Below are 17,757 nucleotides of genomic sequence, written 5' to 3'. Positions count from 1 at the left end.
CCGCTCCCGGTGCCGCTCCCGGTGCCGCTCCCGGTGCCGCTCCCGGTGCCGCTCCCGGTGCGATGGGAGCAGCGCGATGGGGGATCCGCCACCCGGGGGGATCCCGGGCGGGGCGAGTCCTGCGGCGGGTCCGGTGCGAGGAGCTGAGCTCGTCCCCGGAGATGGGACTCGGTCCCCGGGGATGGGATTCGGTCCCCTCGGTGACCCGGAGCCCCTTCCCGGTGGCACAGCAGGGATCCAGGTCACCGTCCTGCTCTGCCGCTGTCCCAGGCCGGGGTCTCTGAGCCTGGGAAGACCCTCAAAGGCAGGAGCCCCCCGAGGGCTCCAGCAGGTCTGGGTGGGAGCAGGGACCCTGTCCTGTCGTGCGTTGGGACAAGGCAGAAGTGCCAGCCCAGCACCTCCAGACCCGAGTCCGGGTGGGATGGGGGGCAGTGGGGGTGTTCTTGTCCCTGCTGTACCCCGGGAGCTGTGCCCGTTCCTGGGTCACTGTTGGTCCCCAGCACTGGAACATCCCTCTCCAGAGCCGGAGCCCGGGATGCTCCCAGGAGCACACCTGCTCCCTGCCCTGCTCAGTGTGTTTTCCCAAGCACTGTGGTGCTGCTCCAGCTTTCCTTGCTGGATTTGAGCATCCAAAGGCCAAGCAGAAGCTTCTCCAAGACGAGCAGGCTCAGCTCAGGGCTGGGGAACAGCTTCAGCCCCTCGGGGTTGTTTCCTCAGGGGGCTGTAACGGGGCTGCAGAGTTGGGGTGTCCATAACCCACTGGGAGGCCGTGGGGAGAGAGGGAGGCTCCGTGCTGGGGGGTTGTTTTGGATTTCCCAACCTGGGACCCCCCCGCTCTGCTCCGGTGGCACTGCTGGGACACGGTGGGGACACTGCCAGGACATCCCTGCCCCGGCCATGGGGAAGGAGGTGTTTTCCCTCTTTGCCTGGTGTGTGCCAGGTGTGTTCATGGTGCCGTGGGCTCGGACCCTCTCTGAGAACGTGACTCCAAACGTCGCCTCCTTCCCTCTGCCCCCGGAGCGGTGCCGCGGCGCTGCGTCGTTCCCGGGGTGTGCGTGAGCTGGAGCTCGTTAAGAGGCAGGAAAATGGGTCTTGCCTAAGTTAGCACATCGAGCTGGCAGGATGAATTTGTCACTGGATAAAAGGGCACCTGAGCTCCCCGGGGAGCCGCGAGAGGAGCCCGGGGCCCATTTGTAACGCCTGCGACACCTCCGCAGTGGGCTCCCGCCAGAATTCCTGCGTGGAAAATACCACCCTTGGAAGAGCTTCTCCTGCAAGGAATTAGAGATGGCAGCCAAAGCCCCTGCCAGGGGAGGGAATCAGACTCTGTGGCGTAGGTGCTCATGGGCTGTGGAACAGAGATGCTCCCGCTCGTCTCACAGCGGGGCCATGCGTGTCCTTCACCGGTTCGTCCTCGTGATTCGAGCGCGTTTTGCCCCAGAAACAACCCAGCAGCTCCTCTTGCAGGGCCCACCAAGCCCCTCCAGACCCTGCTGGGCCTGGCCCCAGCTCTTGGATGATGGGCTTTGTCCCACAAGACGGTGCAGCCATCGAGAGCAGGAGCAAAGCACCTTCAGCCTTCGCTGGGGAGGGTTTGTGTTCACTTGCTCACTTCGTTTTAGGGCCGAGGCAGCTGCAGGGCAGAGTCCTGCCAGGGACCCCCCAAAGCCTGTGGGAAGACGCCGCAGTGGGTGCAAGGTGTGGACATCTGTTCTGTGAAAGCCTTCCCTGTAACTGCTGCTCATTTCTGGCTCCTTCCAAGTTGTGTTGTGGGGTTTTTTTTCCTCTCCCGCAGCAGATGGGAGCTGCTAAGCTGTTGCAGTGGTGTTGAAGTTCTCAGGGATGATTTGTGTGCCTCGATACCTTTGTCTTTTTTTTTTTCCTACAAAAGAGGAAGAAGGTGTTACCCCCACCCGGGGGGTAACTGAGGCAGGGGGGGATGGAGCCCCCGGCCCGAGGTCGGGGCAGTGCTGGGGGCAGAGCCGTCCCCTGAGTGGCGGCTGCGCTGCCTCCCCCGGGCAGTCTTGGCTCCGAGGCAGGGCTGGGAACTGCTAAAATGGAAATACCCGCTGAGAAGTGACGCGCTTCCCTCCCCGGAGCAGCTCAGGGCTGGGAGCAGGAGCTGGGCTGAGCCCATCCCGTTTATTGACCGACTTCAGCCTCTTTCTGTCGGCAAATTGATCCCAAACGACTCCTTGAACCAGCGCCTGCTCCGGGCTGGGTGGTTTGGTGGCTGCACCATCTCTGCAGCCCCTGAGCCTGCTGCCAGCTCTGCCTGGGGGTGGTGTGGGCAGGGCTGCCCGTGCAGGTGGAAAGCCAAGGTTCTGAGGTGTGTGGAGTTGGCTGACCACCTCCAGCCCCTCCAGCCCCGCACTGACCATGGCACAGCCACGCTCGCCGGGCTCACAAAGCTGCGTTTTGCTTGGAATGAGACTTTCTAGCCCCGGAGCTTATGGAGGAAATCCAGGAGCGAGCCCAGAGCATTAACCGAAAGGCTTTAGAGCCAAAAGGCAAAATATCAACTTCCTTTTCCAATCTCCTCCTCTTCAGCAAGCGGGAAGGCTGTTCCCTGCTCCTGGCAGAGCTGCCGTGGGCTCCTGCCCTTGGCACGGGCACGGCTGCGTGTCCCATCAGTGGGGGCTGCCCTGCCAAGGGGTCTCCTGCAGCCTGGAGCTGCACCACCCAGCTGTCCAGGTGTCCAGTTCCAGCTGTTCCTGCTGCCCACTGTGGCTTGTCCCTGCAGCAACCCCTCCTCACCCACCAGGCCCCCCCACAGCGGCTCTCGGTGCCATCCGGGGTCTGGGAGCTTGTGTTGGTGGTTATGAAACTGCTCCTGGGTGCACCAGGAGCTCAGCTCAGCACTTTTCCCGTTCCTAGAGGAACACTTTCATACAGAACAGTTTAACCTGGAGCAAATTAGGGAAGACTGAGCCAGCAGCACCAGTAACAACTGCAATCCCCTGCCTGGAGCAGTGTCCCCCCTGCCAGGCCCGGTCCCCTGCCTGTGCCGCTGGTGGCACCTTGCCTGGGTTTTATTTGCCTTGTGGAAGTGTCACCCTGTGCCTGAGGGGACAGGAGCACAGAGCTCCATCCTTGTCCTTGCTGCGTGTTTGGTGCCTTTGGATCCCCATGGACGTCGTGGGGACAGAAGGGTGGCAGGTCCTGTCAGAGCCCCGGTGCAATCCTGGCACTGGCTGGGTGATGCCAGCCAGGGCTCTCCTCGGCTCAGGGCTGGCCGGGCACCTTGGGGCCGTGAGAAATCCCATCTGGCTCGGGGCAGCAGGACAGAGGGGGCGGGATGTGTCCCCTGTGCTCTGGGCAGGGACCAGGGTGCTGGCAGCTCGTCTGTCCCAGAGCATCCCTGTGCTCGGATACTGTTATGGCAGAGGGCTGAGGTGGGCAGAGGGTCTGTCACCCCCGCTTTTGTGTCCCCTGCCTCGTCACACCCCTCCACCATTGCTTGCAGAGTAGGAAAGCCCTTCCCTGCCATGCCGGGGGTGGCACTGTGGTCACTGCCTGCAGCAGCCCCAAATCCCAGCCCTTGCCATCCCACCCAGGACTGTTCAGAGGGCTGGAGCCCTGGCTGGTTTGCAGGGAAGGTGCTCCTGCCCTTGCCATCCCACCCGGGTCTGTTCAGAGGGCTGGAGCCCTGGCTGGTTTGCAGGGAAGCTGCTCCTGCCCTTGCCATCCCACCCAGGTCTGTTCAGAGGGCTGGAGCCCTGGCTGGTTTGCAGGGAAGCTGCTCCTGCCCTTGCCATCCCACCCAGGTCTGTTCAGAGGGCTGGAGCCCTGGCTGGTTTGCAGGGAAGCTGCTCCATCCCTGCTCAACGCTGACCCTCCGGCGCCTGCTCGGAAAAACCTCATTTCAAACTCCAGGCGTTTAACTTGTCCCCCCCAGGGCCGTGGGGGTGGCACGGCCACAGCCAGAGGGGCTGGAGGCTGTGCCCCCTGTGCCCTTTGAGGGCTGGCCCCGCTCGCCTTTCCTGGGTTTGAAAGGGGAGCTGGTTTGGGGGCAATGCCAGCGGGAAGAGGAGCAGGCACAGCACTTTCCCGGGCCCGGCGCGGTGTCACCGGGGCATAAAATTAAGCGGCTTCGGCGCAACATGAAACTGTGCATTGATTTTCCTTCCTGGCTTTTTCCCTTTTCCCGTTTTGCTGCTCCTGTCGGACCCCCCCAGCCCAGCACGGGAGGTGCCAGTTTTGAGGATGGGGTTGAGCCCCATTGCCAGGGGGTGCTTCACTGCCAGGGGGTGCAGGGGTGGTGCTGAGTCACCCTGGAGAGCTTTTGGATCTCTTCCCCCCCCCCAACTGCGACTCTCGGGGTGAGGCCCCAAACCTGCCCCCTCTGCCTGTGGGTGCTGCTGCCCTCCCTGCTTTGGGGGTCCCAGCCTGCCTGGACTTCTTGGGGCCACTCATGTTGCTGCACCCCAAATGTCCCCATCCCATCCCTCCCTGGGCGCTGGAGGAGGGTGCCAGCCCCGATCCCTCCCCAGGGGTGCAAGGCCCAGCGGGCACAGGAGGTGCACTGGAAAACACTCTGGTTTCTTCCCCCCCCTCCAGCCCAGCTCTTTGCCAGATGATTCAAGAGCAAAACTATCTCGGCTGCTCCGTGTGAGTGTCTTGGCACCATCCACAGGAGCCTTGTGACCGTGCTCCCCGTGGGGACCGCGGGGCCGGGGGGCTGGGGGTGGCACTGGGGTGCAGACACGTGCCATGCCAGCGTGATGGACAATGCCATCAGCGGGATCTGGCTCCCAAAGAACAAAGCTGTTGGGGCCACGGGCTCGTGTGTGCTGTGGGACGTCATCTGGACGTCACCCTGCTGCCGTGGGTGCTGCAGGGTCCCTGCCGTGGGATGCAGCCTGAAGACAGGCTCTGCATCCCAGCTCTGCTTCCAGCCTCTGTCAGGGCACTGGGAACACCCCATCCTGCCTCACCCCTGGCTGTGGGGGCGAGGAGGGCTCTGGGAGCAGTGCCCTTCCTCTGCTGCTGCTGCTAACCGGGCCAGGGCCAGGCTCTGAGCGTGTGCTGGGGTTTGTGGTGTCAGAGCTGCAGCGGGGCTGGACGGCTCCCGACTCCAGCTCTGGTTTCCCTGACCGTGGGGAAACACTCGGAGCTTTTCTGCTTCTCTTCTTCGCGGCGTGGGACGGACCCTGCCATGGTTACGGGCGCAAACAGGGCCGCTACACCCCGGTTATTTATATCCCCCGGAGCAGACAGGCCTCCTGCTCCACCTCTCCTGGAGGGCTGCTGGGGCGAGGGATGGGGATTTATGGGACACGCTGTTTATACAGCTGCAGAGGGTGCTCGGGGAGCCGGACCTCGCGGGATGGGGAGCCTGGAGGGTGAAACACCATCCCCATCCTCATCCCCACCAGAGCCGGGCTCGGGCGGTTTTGCTCTAAACAGGCGTTTCCAGCGGTGGCACAGCTGTGGGTACGGCCCGGGGCACCGTGACGGGGCCGGGCTTGGCCGGGGAAGGGAGTCGTGCCGTTCCCGGAGCCTGCCTGCTCGCTCATCCCATGGCTGGGCTGTTTATCCTGCGGCGCGTGGTGTTTTCCTTCCGCTGAGTTATCACCCGGCACTGCCTGTGCCCCCGGCTCGGGGCTTCCCTGCAGGGCAGGGCAAAGCGGGGGCCGGGCCAGCCCTGCCGGGGCACGGGGCACCCAGTGTCACCCCCGTCCCCGTGCTGGGGGCTGGGGGGCACAGCTGGGCGGGCTGTTCCAGCCCCATCCCGCCGCACGGGCTCCGAGGATCGCGGCCCGTCGGCGGCGGGTGCCAGGGCACAGCTCGTCCCCGGCTATACCGGGGTGCAGCCGGGTGGGCACTGGGTGCCAACCGGTGCCCCCTTGCCCAGCACAGCTCTTCACCATCCGGGACCGACTTGGCCCTGCTTCCCCTGAGCTCAGCAGCTTTCCCAGCTCACCTGTTCCTCCGCCGGCTCGGGGAGCAGCATATGGCAGAGTCCACCCTAATGAAGATTAATGGGAGGAGATTCACCTGCTCCGAGCCGGGCCCCTGCCGCGTTTTAATTATTATTTTGGGGAGGAGTGTTGCTGCAGACGGGCTCTGCTCCTGCTGGGTGACAGCAGCCGGAGGGGCCCGTCCCTGTGCCCAGGCTGCTGGTGGCACATCCCCTCCCGTGCTGGCAGGGAGGGGTGTGGGACTCTGCGGGGAGGGGGCTGGAGATGGGAAGTTTATTGGGGAGAGGTGAAACAGTGGCTCAGCTACACCAGCATCTGCTCCCTCCGTTCCCCGGGATGCTGGAGCAGGGGAATGGGGAGACAGCGAGGCTCCTGCCGGGTGCTATCCCACTATCTCTGCCCTCTCCCCATTTCCCTGGCGGCGTTCCTTGTTTTTTAAGACCCCTTGGTAAGTGGGAAGAGCAGTGAATTGGGGTGGGGAGCCTGGTGCTGCCGTCACACCGTGGTCTTTGACGGGGGGGGTCGGTGTGGGATACCCCCTTTGTAGTGGGGTGGAGCTGCTGAGAGCAGCATTCCTGCCCCGGAGGAAGGGGGGAATGCTGATTCCCGGCTTCCCGCGCCGCCTTCAGGCATCTGACCCTTCCCTAAGCCGCTTAGGCGCTGCCGGCGGCCGGGCCGGGGCGTTTGCCCAGGCTTTACGAGTTAATTCCTAGCAGGTGATGCGTTCCCAGGAAGTTTCTTTCCCAGCCGGCCCCGTGGGGCCTCTCATGCCTGTATCCTTCCCCAAATCCCGTGGGATGCCGAGGGGGCCGGGTGGGAGGTATCCCCGCCGCGGCGGGGCAGGTTTCCAACCCGGTGGGTGAGGTGTGGGGCTCCGGCTCGGTACCAGAGCCAGGGCCACCCACAGCAGGTCCCCGTGGGATCAGCGTGTGCCCGGGCCCCGGAGACCCCCCCCTGCACCGCTCCCTGGATGAAGAGGGAGGCACAAATCTTTGCAGGCTGGGAGATTTCTGCCTTCTCTTCTGCTTTGTGCTTCGCTGCCCGTGTAATTGCCTGCGAAATCCTGCTTGGATAATCTTTATTGCTGATGATGCACAAAGCTGAGAGCTCTACCCTGGGCCGTGTTTTCCTCCTCAGCCCGGTGCCCAGTGCTCCCTGCCCACAGCACGGGGGCACCGCTGTGCCCGCAGGGGTTAATTCCAGAACTGCTGTGCCAGAGGAAAGAGCCCCAATTAATAATTCAGAGGGCGAAGGAACTGGCTCCAACCTTCTGCCTTGCGGGTGGGGAGTGCCCGGGAGAGGAGCATCGTCCTCTGCAGCGAGGGCAGGGCGGTGACAAGGCTGTGACACCCCGGGCCCCTTGGTGCCTGTTGGTGTGTGGCTCCAGCTCTCCCTCCTCCAAGCTCTGCATCCAGCACTTCTCCCACTCCCTGTGGTTTCTCTGCTGTCGGTCCCATCTCCAGCAGCACTTTTGGGGAAGGGGAACCCACCTGTCCCCTTTAGGCTGGGCATTGAGTTTTGGGTGCTACTCCCCAGCCCCGCTGTGGGGTGACGGTGCTGGAGGGGGGGAGATGGGTGCCCACCAGCTCGGGGACAGGGTGCCAGGGCCACTGCCAGCCTCAGCCAAGCCATCCCAGTGCTGCCCAGTGGGACATGGGTTCCCGGAGCCGGCTCTGACGGAGCAGTGGCCCTTTTCCGTCACGTGGGCCCGTGGCACAAGCCCTCCACTTTCCTTTTTTAGAATAGCTGGATCAGGGGAAAAAAATGTATTTTTGGAGTTTCATTTGCTTCAGCTTCAGAGTCTACTTCTTTTCCCCCCCCTCCTTACTTTAAATGGGCCAAAGCCCCTGTTTCCTGAGCCCAGCGCTCGGGGATGAACAGCCCTGGAGCAGCTCCCTGGGGACTCTTCCCCTGGGTCGGCTGTTCCCAGGTGGTCCCCGTGGCCCTGGCAGGTCCCCACGGTGGCAGCGGTGCTGGGGACAGTCTGGAGAAGCTCTGGTCCCCTTTCTGCAGCAGCAAAACTCTCCACGGTGTGGGACCCCTCATCTCCCTCCCTGCCTTTAATTAAGAGCCGGCAGGGCCGAGGTGGAGCCTGGCACCGAGCCCCACGGCTGCTCCCGGGCTCCCCAGTGGCTCCATGCCACCATCTAGGGGCAAACTGTGTCTCTGGTGGCTCAGCCACGGCCGTGGAGGTCTTGGCCGGGGGGCTCAGGCTGCAAGTGGGGGGCAGCACTGTGGGCTGGGCTCCCCTGGCTGCCCCAGTGCTCGGGTCCCCCGACCACCCTGGTGCCCTCACTGACGCTCTGCCCTTCCAGATTCCTCCTCGTCTTCAGCTGCCTGGTGCTGTCGGTCTTCTCCACCATCCAGGAGCACCAGAAACTGGCCAACGAGTGCCTCTTCATCCTGGTAAGTGATGCAGGAGCAGGGCTGGGGCTTGAATTCCCCCTCCCCACATTGTACCCTGAAGGACTCGGTCAAGATCACGGACAAAACTCCTCCGACCCTTTCCCAGCCCGGACGTCCCCGATGATCCAACGATGGCAGCCTCTGTGGCACGCTGGGGTGGAGCTGGGGGTGGCCTTGTTGGGGGTGTCCCCACGGCTCAGGGGGGGTCCATCCCGCCACAGTCCCTCTGTGCTGCAGAGAGGCATCAACCGCTGGAAAAGGCAGGGCAGGAGGGGCTAAAAAAGGCAACTTTCCCCCAAACTGTCAGAAAGAGCTGACGCGGGACTTCTCCCGAGTGATGGAGACTAAATTGGGAAGGTCCTTGTGACTTTCCTGCGAGTAAGCAGAACGGGGGCTTGTTCGTGCGAGAGGTAGGAGGACAATGCTGACGGTGGAGGAAAAGGACCCAGCTCAGAGCGAGGCAGGAGAGCCGGGACGCTCAGACAGCCCCGACGGCTGCGGCTCCCGTCTCACTGCCCCCGTTCCCCCGGGACGGCTCCCGTGGCCTTGGGGGGACACCATAGCACTATTTCAGGTTGTGCCCCCCCAAAGCTGAGTCCCCCTGCCCCCCTCACCCCCCTCTGCCCCTCAGGAGTTCGTCATGATCGTGGTGTTCGGCATGGAGTACATCATCCGCGTCTGGTCCGCCGGCTGCTGCTGCCGCTACCGGGGCTGGCGGGGACGGTTCCGCTTCGCCAGGAAACCCTTCTGTGTTATAGGTACGGGGTTGTGCTGGTTTAAAGGTAAACCAGTAGGGGAAACGAACCCAACTCAAAAGAGAGGTTACAAGTCAGAGTAACAATTTAATGAAATAATACAATAAGTACGATTATACAGGCAAACGATTGGTTTTAACCCACAAAACCCCAAATGTATAACCCAGCACCCTGGGGCGTGGACAGAGTGGTGTTTGTTGGGCCCCCTGAGTCCAAAGTAAAGGGGGAGAGGGGAACACCTGTTGGTGAGAGTGCTGGTGCAGTCTGTTGAGAGTGGTGTTGCAGTCTGGTTGAGAGTGGTGGGGTGCAGTCTTCCTCTGGATCCCACAAGTGGTTAAAAAAGTCCCAAGACCCCAAGCTTATATATCCTCCAGTTCAGGCAGGAATGCCCAGTGCCTCCCTCAGGGCGGGGAGTTCCACACTGGGTGTGAGGACAGGAGCATCCTCCTATCTCTAAAAGGCCTCTTAACACCCAGTTTACAGCCTGAGGAGTCAGGAGTGCTCTGGGCAGAGGGTGTAAATGGTCTATTGATAACAGTTCCTGGGAAATGGCATGAAAGGCTATGGAATACACAGTTTTGGGTTACACCCACACAGCGACGAACTGGTCCCAGCTGTTCTAACTAGGACAGGGGTTTTGGGGGGATGGCAGCGTTTGGGGAAAAGCCCCACGCCCCTGACCTTGGTTTCCCCCTGCCAGATTTCATCGTCTTCGTGGCCTCGGTGGCCATCATCGCTGCCGGCACCCAGGGCAACATCTTCGCCACGTCTGCGCTGCGGAGCATGCGCTTCCTGCAGATCCTGCGCATGGTGCGCATGGACCGCCGCGGCGGCACCTGGAAGCTGCTGGGCTCCGTCGTCTACGCCCACAGCAAGGTGAGGAGGCCCCGTCCCGGCGCGGCCCCCGCGCCCCCCAACCCGTGCCCCCCTCACCCCTCGTGCCCCTTCCCCCCAGGAGCTCATCACCGCCTGGTACATCGGCTTCCTCGTGCTCATCTTCGCCTCCTTCCTCGTCTACCTGGCCGAGAAAGACGCCAACGTGCAGTTCGCCACCTACGCCGACTCGCTGTGGTGGGGCACGGTAAGCTCGGCCGCCGCGGCCCCCCGGCCCCGGGAGGGGGACGAGGAGGGTGGGATGGGGCCGCGGGGGGAGAGCTCCCTCCAGGCCTCGCCCTGCTCCGCCCCCGGGCAGGTCACGCTCACCACCATCGGCTACGGGGACAAGGCGCCGCAGACGTGGCTGGGCCGGATGCTGGCTGCCTGCTTCGCCCTGCTCGGCATCTCCTTCTTCGCCCTGCCCGCCGTGAGTGGGGCTGGGAGGGGGGTCCCTGCGCCTCGTGCCCCGCAGGAATTGTGGAGGAAGGGGGCAAACCCACCCCTGTGCGGGTGCCAGCCTCTGCCAGCACCCACAGCCCCCTCCCCTCCTGTCCCCAGGGGATCCTGGGCTCCGGCTTCGCCCTCAAAGTGCAGGAGCAGCACCGGCAGAAGCACTTCGAGAAGAGGAGGACTCCGGCGGCAAACCTGATCCAGGTAGTGCAGGGCTGGCGTGTCCTGCCCCGTCCCTTCCCAGGAATGCTCTGCTGTGCCCCCTCTCCTCCTCTGCCTGCCTCTGCCTGCTGCAGGGAGCACCCAGACCCCGTGTCCAGCACTTGGCTCCTTTGGGCTGGGCTCTGTGGTGGTGGGGGGGATGGAGGGGTCAGTGGGGGGGGTGTCTCACCTCCCAACTGATCCCGATTCCCGTGGTCTCTCTCCCCGCAGGCTGCCTGGCGCCTGTACTCCACCGACGTCAGCCGGGCGTACCTGACGGCCACGTGGTGTTACTACGACAGCCTGCTGCCCGCCTTCAGGTAGGCAGGGCAGGGGGCAAGGGCTGAGGGGCTCCTGGGGGGGTCTCTGTGGGGAGGAGCAGCCCAGGAGGGACCATGTGGAGCCGCCGAGGGCTCGGTGGGGTCGAGCAGCACGGACACTTTCCTCAGCCCTGGATCGCTGGAGCACAGCATCTGCTGGAGTGTCCAGCACCCTCCTCCACCCTCATCATCCTCACAGCACCCAGCACTCATCCCACCCTCTCGCCCCATCCATTGCCTTCCTCCAGCACCACCGTGGGGAACAGGACGGTGTCACCCACCACAGGGAGCCCCTGGCTGGGGACATGGAGCTGCAGCCGGATGGGAGCGGCTCCGAGTGTGGACCCAGATGGACATGGCAGGATCCAGTGGGAGCCCCATGGCCCATCCCTGCAGAGTTCTCCCTCCCATGGCCCCTGGGATGTAGTTGGGTGGATCAAAGAACCTCCAAAGCTTTTCCAGACTCTCTGTGTGTCCCCATCACCTCGAGCTCACCAGGGTTTGCCACCCCTGTGCCTCACCCCTGCCTGTGCATCCTGCCCTGCTCCACCCGTGTGTTCCTTTGCAGGGACAAATTTGTTCTTCTTCTGTTCCACTTTTTGTTTTTCCAAAGACAGGGCTCTTAACAGCCCCAACAGCGAGTCCCTCTGCTCCCTGACCGAGGAGGTGCAGCTTCCCGAGCATCACCACGGAGCCTGGGATCATGGGGGGCTTCACCTGCTGGGCCAGGAGCCACTTCCCCTGCAGTGGGGAGCTGAGATAGAGCCATACTCAATCCCTGTTGGATCTGAGCTTTTCCCTCCTGGCTACTCCAGCTGTGCCCAGACCCCTGGATCTGATGGTGGCAGGTTCCCATGTCCCCATCCAAGGGGTGTCCTGCCTGTCCCTGCCTGACCCATCCCTCTCAGCACAGGTCCAACCCCTCCTCTCTGTGGGACCCTATCCCAGCTCCCCCTTCCCATCCCCCCCAAGTGCCTCAACCTGCTATTAAGGAACTATCTTTTGAACAAAAATGTTGATTTTTTTTTTTTTCTTCTTGTTTTACCCTGGTTTTGCTTTGGTTTGTGCTCAGGAGGACCCGGCGCTGCTCAGCCTTGGTTTGCTTTGGAAAATTTAATTTCTCCTTGTTTTTATTTCGCCCCGACCTCAGAGAGCTGGTACTTATGTTTGAGCACTTGCACCGAGTTCGCAACGGAGGATTTAGGAACTCAGAGGTGAAAAAATTGCCCGACAGAGCCCCACCAACTTACCTCTCCTTCACCCCTGCCCAGAAAAGCCTGGCCACGTGTTCAGGGGAAAGGTAGGAGGGGGCAGCCCCCGTGTTCTCCCTCCTCTCTGCTCTGTCTCCTCTGCTCCTCTGTGTCCTCCTGCGATGCCACTGCAGTGCCATCACTGCCAGACCGGACCCCAGTGGTGCCCACCACCCCAAACTGGCCCTGCTCCCCGCTCAGGGCCCTGCTGGGAGTCCATCCTGCTCCTGGCACTGCTTCCAGCACTGCTCCCTGCTCCAGAGTGGGCACGTTTGGTCCTCAAGGAGAGACTCTGGGCTGTTGTATCTTTGTGAAGCCCCTTTTTTATGTGGCTCTGGCACAGGGGACCGGGCACAGGGGAACCAACCGTGGCAGAAAACACCCTGGCAGAGGCAGCACTGCCATGTTGTGGGGATGGGGCCATGTGGCCTCGCTGCAGAGCCAGGCAAGGAGCAAAACCCAGAGCCTGTGGTGTGAGGAGGGCTGCCCGTGCCCCTGGCAGTGGGAGCAGCGATGCTGAGCTGCCCCAGTGCCCACCAGAAGAGGCAAGAGGGGGTCAGGGCTGCCGTGCTGCTGGTGGTGGCTGCTCTGCCCCGTGTCCCCGGTCCCCTTGGCTGAAGAGCATCCTGGAGACCCGGTGTGCCACCGTGGCTGCTGGCCAACCACCCAGAGCACTGGCACATTGGCACAGGGCCCTGGGCCAGCAGCAGGGTGAGGTGGGGGGAGGCACCGTGCCTCGGTGTCCTCTGTGCTGCCACATGTGGCACAGTGTGGGTGAGTTTGGGCTCAGGGGGCTCCCTTGCAGCAGCACCAGCCTGGGTTCCGTGTCCCGGTGACCAGGGGAAGGACTGCACCCCCTTTCCGGGGGGCCCGAGCCCCCCCACCTCCTCCGCGAGCATCACCTCTCATAACATCTCATCTTCTCTCTCTCCTCCCCTCTCCTGCTCACCCCCCTCCTCTACATCCCTCCAACCTCCCCCCCCCCAAACCTCCCGTGCCCCCCCAAAGCTGGAAGGAGGAGGACGTGCAGCCCCACAAGTGTTTGCGGCTCAGGTAACGCTCGGCCCCGGCGGAGGGCGGGGACCGGGGGCCGCGGAGCCCCCGCGGGGTTCGGGGGGTCACCCACGCCCCGTCCCAGCGCTCGGCACCGCGTCCCGTCACCGAACCCTCCTGGCAGAGCCGCGGAACCGGAACAGGCGCCGCGTTTATGCAGGACCTACACAAACAATGCCGCCTCCCCCGGCAGAGGCGGTACCGCGGGGCTGGAGCCGCGGGCGATGCTCAGCGGTGGCACTTCGGGACCCCGCGCCCACGGGCCCGGGGGGTCGGGAATGTGGCCCGGGATGCTGCGCTCCCCCCCCCGGCCACGGCTGACTCTCTTTTCTCCTGTGTCTCTGCCCTGACCCTCCAGCCCCATCTTTAGTGGTAAGAGGAGGCTCTTGCAGACGTGGGGCACGTGGAGACGGAGGTACCGTGTCCTTGCTGCCTGCCCGCGCTGGCTGCCTGCCCATCCCGGCGGAGAGTGGGACCGGGAAGGGCGGGATGCATGGTGCTCCGTGCCTGGATGCCTGCTGACTGCAGCGTGGGGAGGGCTGGGGAGTGAGGCAGAGCAGGGGGAGGCCGAAGGGGGGGTCCTTCTGCAGGGCAGGGGGGTCTGTGCATGGCCTGGGCCCAGCGGTCTCTCCCCACTGTCCCCCACCGGCTCCCACAGCAGCCCTGCCTCAGTTTCCCCATCGTGCATCATGGATGGGGATGCCAAATCCAACCAACTGATGCACCCGGACTGACCCCATCCCCCCCCTGTCCTGCAGCCTGGTCTCTCAGGACAGAGCCATTCCCATTCTCTGGATCAGCAGCCTGCATGGGGAAGGGCTCTACCCCTACCTCCACCCTGCCTGTACCCCTGCCTTGCCCTGTGACTCCTGGCCCAGGAAATCCAGGAGTCTCCCCAGATGCTGGGATTCCACGGATCCTGTCCTGCAGCATGGGTGGGATTTGCTCCTTGTCCTCCCTGGCTTTGGAGTCCTGCCCCATGCATCCACTTGGCCTCCCGAGGCTCGAGCTGTGCTTGGGGTCCCAGATTGTGCAAAAGGCAGCATTCAGGGGATGTTTTTGTGTAGGTCCTACATAAATGATGCCTGGTGTTTCCCCCCAATCCAGTGGAGTGGCTGGTTTTGGGAGCAGAGCTCGTGTTAGGGCAGGAGCAGAGCCTGGATTAGGTGGTGCAGCCTGGAGGAGGAGGAGGAGGGTGCCGGGGGTGCCCTGTGCCAGAGGGGATGGAGCAGGAGCAGGGCTGCTCCCACCAGCCTCTGTCAGTGGCTCTGCCACATGTCCCCCACTGCCACACCTGTCTGTCCCCACTCTCCCTGTCTGTCTGTCACCTCCTTTCTCTCCTCTTGGCACAAAAAAAAAAAAGGTGTTCAGAGGAGTTAAACCCCAGAGCTGCCCCCACCGTGGTACCGCCTGCTCCTGGCCTGGCTCGTGCCCGTCGCGTGCCAGGGGGCTCTCCATGAGCTCAGCACGGCCGCCCCCGCCACGGTGGGCACCACGTGTGCCCGCTGTCCCCTTCCCCACCCCCCCGGTGACGCTGCCTCCCCCCCACCCCACTGTCCCCCCACAGCAACAAGATGGGGCTCAAGGAGCGGATCTGGCTGAGCAGCTCCCAGCGGCAGGGCAGCCGCGGCCGCCAGCAGCTGGGGCCCCCCCTGCACCGCTCCCCCAGCACCGAGGACGTGCCCGAGGCCACCAGCCCCACCAAGGTGCAGAAGAGCTGGAGCTTCAACGACCGCACCCGCTTCCGCGCCTCCCTGAGGCTCAAGCCGCGGACCCCGGTTGAGGGTGAGCCCTGGGACTGCTGGTGCGGTCTGGGACACGCTGGGGGGGCTGCAGGTGTTTGGGGGGGGCAGCCCTGGGTCTCTGCCATCCACCTGCTCTTGGCACCCGCAGCCGACTGCCCTCCGGAGGACAGCGGCGAGGAGAAGGGCTCCCACTGCGACCTGACCTTCGAGGACATCATGCCAGCGGTGAAGACCCTCATCCGGGCTGTCAGGTGAGACCGTCCCCTCCCGCACCCCCCGGGCACCTCCCTGTCCCTCCCCAGTGCCCCGCAGCCAGCCCGGGTGTCCCTGCAGGATCCTGAAGTTCCTGGTGGCCAAGAGGAAGTTCAAGGAGACGCTGCGTCCCTACGACGTCAAGGACGTCATCGAGCAGTACTCGGCCGGGCACCTGGACATGCTGGGCAGGATCAAGAGCCTGCAGACACGGTGAGGTGCCCTGGAGCTGGTGGGGTTCCCTGGGTCTCCCACCACCAGATGAGGTGCTGGCCCATCGCTGTGGGTGGGACACGTTCCCAGAGCCCTCTCCCCATTCCCTGTGGCCTCACACGCCCTCGAGAGTGACGGGCTCTGTCCTTTCCTTCCCTGCCAGCGTGGACCAGATCATGGGCAGGGGGGCCCTGGCTGTGGACAAGAAGGTGAGGGAGAAGGGGGAGAAGCCGGCGCTGGAGATGGAGCTGGTGGACGAGCTCAGCATGATGGGGCGCGTGGTCAAAGTGGAGCGGCAGGTCAGGAGGGGACACCCCCAGGGAATGTGCCCCCGTCCCTTTGGCACCCACGGGATGGGGGAACTGAGATTCCCGTGTCCCCTCCCACGGGGGAAAGCGGCTCAGCCCTGCCCTGCCCACCCTGCAGGTGCAATCCATCGAGCACAAGCTGGACCTGCTGCTCGGCCTCTACTCCCAGTGCCTCCGCAAGGGCTCCACGAACTCCTTCAGCCTGGCAGCCGTGCGGGTGCCGCCCTGCGAGCCCGACATCACCTCCGACTACCACAGCCCCGTGGACCACGAGGACATCTCGGCCTCCGCCCAGACCCTCAACATCTCCAGGTCGGCCAGCGCCAACATGGACTGAGCGGGAGGCAGCGGGATGGATCCTGCCCACGCGGGATGGGGTGCCGGGAATGCTGTGGCACCACCGGCCCTGCCCAGCCCTGGCCCTCGCCGTGTCACTTGAGCCAAGTCTTCCTCTGCGGGGGCATGGTTGCAGCAGGGTGCCCACTCTGGGGGCACAGTGGGAGCCCATGGCATGGCCAGACCATGCTCTTGGGATGCTCCTGCCCTTCCTGGGGCATGAAACACCCCCCCCAGCTCCTGAGGCCCTGAGTGCTCCCCAGCCAAGGCGGGGAATGCTCCAGGCTGGCCCAGTCTCCTGGGGTTTGGCTCGTACCCCAGTCCCAGCTCTCAGGACATGTCCAGCTCCCCAGTGGGGTCCTGCCTGGTCCCCCCCGGAACTGAGCTGGGATCACCACCAGCTATGCAAGGTCCCACCTCCCTTCTGCTGCCGGTGCCGAGCGGGGCTGTGGGGGCACAGCCCAGTGTGGTTTGACCTGCATCGCTCGGGGTCAGGGCAGCAGCAGGGCCCCCCCTGTTTGGGGAGTGGGGGTCTGTCCCCCCTCACCAGGCTGCACCTCTCTAGAAGCACAGCAGAGCCTTCTGCCTGCCCGTGCATGCTCCCAGGGCAATATATATATAGAAGATATATATATATATATATTTATGCAATAATGTCTTAATATGCAACACCCCCGGGAAGAGCAACCTGAGGGGACATAGGCAATAAGCAACCCCCTGCCAGCTCACAGGGCTGGATCCTGCTGCCTGTGGGGGCCCTGGAGGTCCTGGGGGCTTGGGGCCAGGTGAAAAACCTTCCCCCAAGGGTGGCCCTGGAGCTGTGAAGCTGGGCAGGGGCTGTGGAGGAGGCAGGGATGCAGGCACAGGCGCTGTCCCCAAGGAGCATCCCTCCCTCTCCTGCTCTTGCTTAGAGGATTCCCTCCCTGCCGGGTCCTGCGGTGCTCAGTTTGTCCCTCCCCGTGTCCCTGTCCCCTCCGTGGTCCGGGGAGCATGGGCCGGGCCTGGGGGGGTGACTGCCTGGTGGGGACAGGGGGATCTCCTTGCATGTCACCTGCAGCAGAGCCACAGCAGCTCCTGTGCTGCTCCAGTCCCGGGGCTGGTTTCCAGTCCGGCAGCGCTGGGCTGAGCTGGGCTGGAAGCGATTGTGGTCGTGCCAAAGTTTGCCAGGCTGGAGCTGGCGGCAGCTCCTGCCCAGCCGGGGGTCCTGGGGGGGTGACACCCGCGGTGAGGGATCTGCCCTGCCTGGCAGGATCCCATCGATCCCCTCGCTGCCAGTGCAGCCCCTCTCTGGGATTCAGACCCTTGCATCCTTGCCCGGCCGTGCCTCTGCTCCTGAGAGTGGGGACCCCCGACCCTGCTGCCTCCTTAGTGCATGTGGCCAGCACGGGCCGTGCCAGAGCTGCTTGCAGCCCCCCCACCTTGCTCCTGCACCGCCCTGGCCCCCTCCCTTCGCCCCGGGGGTGGGACACGAGGGGAGGGTGGGGTGTCGGGGAAGGTGGGTGGGTGCCGGGGGGTGCCCGGCCGCGGGGCGAGGGTGCATGTGACAGCTTTGCCCGCAGCCGCACGCAGGAACTAACTCGTAGGACCCTCCCCCGGGGCTGGCTGGTCCCCGCAGACCTCCCGAGCCAGCGGTAGTTACCTCACTTGATTAACTTATTAACTTATTTG

General features: G+C 63.9%; 1 protein-coding gene across 1 annotated transcript in view; it reads left to right on the top strand.

Moving 5' to 3' along the window:
- KCNQ4 (potassium voltage-gated channel subfamily Q member 4) overlaps positions 1-16,176 on the top strand; it is a 17,146-nt gene extending 970 nt beyond the window's left edge. The window contains exons 2-14 of the mRNA XM_017828247.1: positions 8,240-8,330; positions 8,962-9,088; positions 9,786-9,961; positions 10,041-10,166; positions 10,278-10,388; positions 10,520-10,615; positions 10,844-10,932; positions 12,083-12,232; positions 14,803-15,020; positions 15,129-15,231; positions 15,314-15,445; positions 15,609-15,744; positions 15,872-16,176. Of these exons, the coding sequence (XP_017683736.1) occupies positions 8,240-8,330; positions 8,962-9,088; positions 9,786-9,961; positions 10,041-10,166; positions 10,278-10,388; positions 10,520-10,615; positions 10,844-10,932; positions 12,083-12,232; positions 14,803-15,020; positions 15,129-15,231; positions 15,314-15,445; positions 15,609-15,744; positions 15,872-16,090 (1,774 nt within the window). The 3' untranslated portion in view covers positions 16,091-16,176. The remainder of the gene's footprint in view (positions 1-8,239; positions 8,331-8,961; positions 9,089-9,785; positions 9,962-10,040; positions 10,167-10,277; positions 10,389-10,519; positions 10,616-10,843; positions 10,933-12,082; positions 12,233-14,802; positions 15,021-15,128; positions 15,232-15,313; positions 15,446-15,608; positions 15,745-15,871) is intronic.
- Positions 16,177-17,757: the final 1,581 nt, after the last annotated feature.

Source organism: Lepidothrix coronata, unplaced genomic scaffold, assembly GCF_001604755.1.
Source record: "Lepidothrix coronata isolate B3197 unplaced genomic scaffold, Lepidothrix_coronata-1.0 Scaffold147, whole genome shotgun sequence".
NCBI lineage: Eukaryota > Metazoa > Chordata > Aves > Passeriformes > Pipridae > Lepidothrix > Lepidothrix coronata.
The sequence above is the reverse complement of the archived record's forward strand: the minus strand, read 5'-3'. Positions and strand labels throughout refer to the sequence as shown.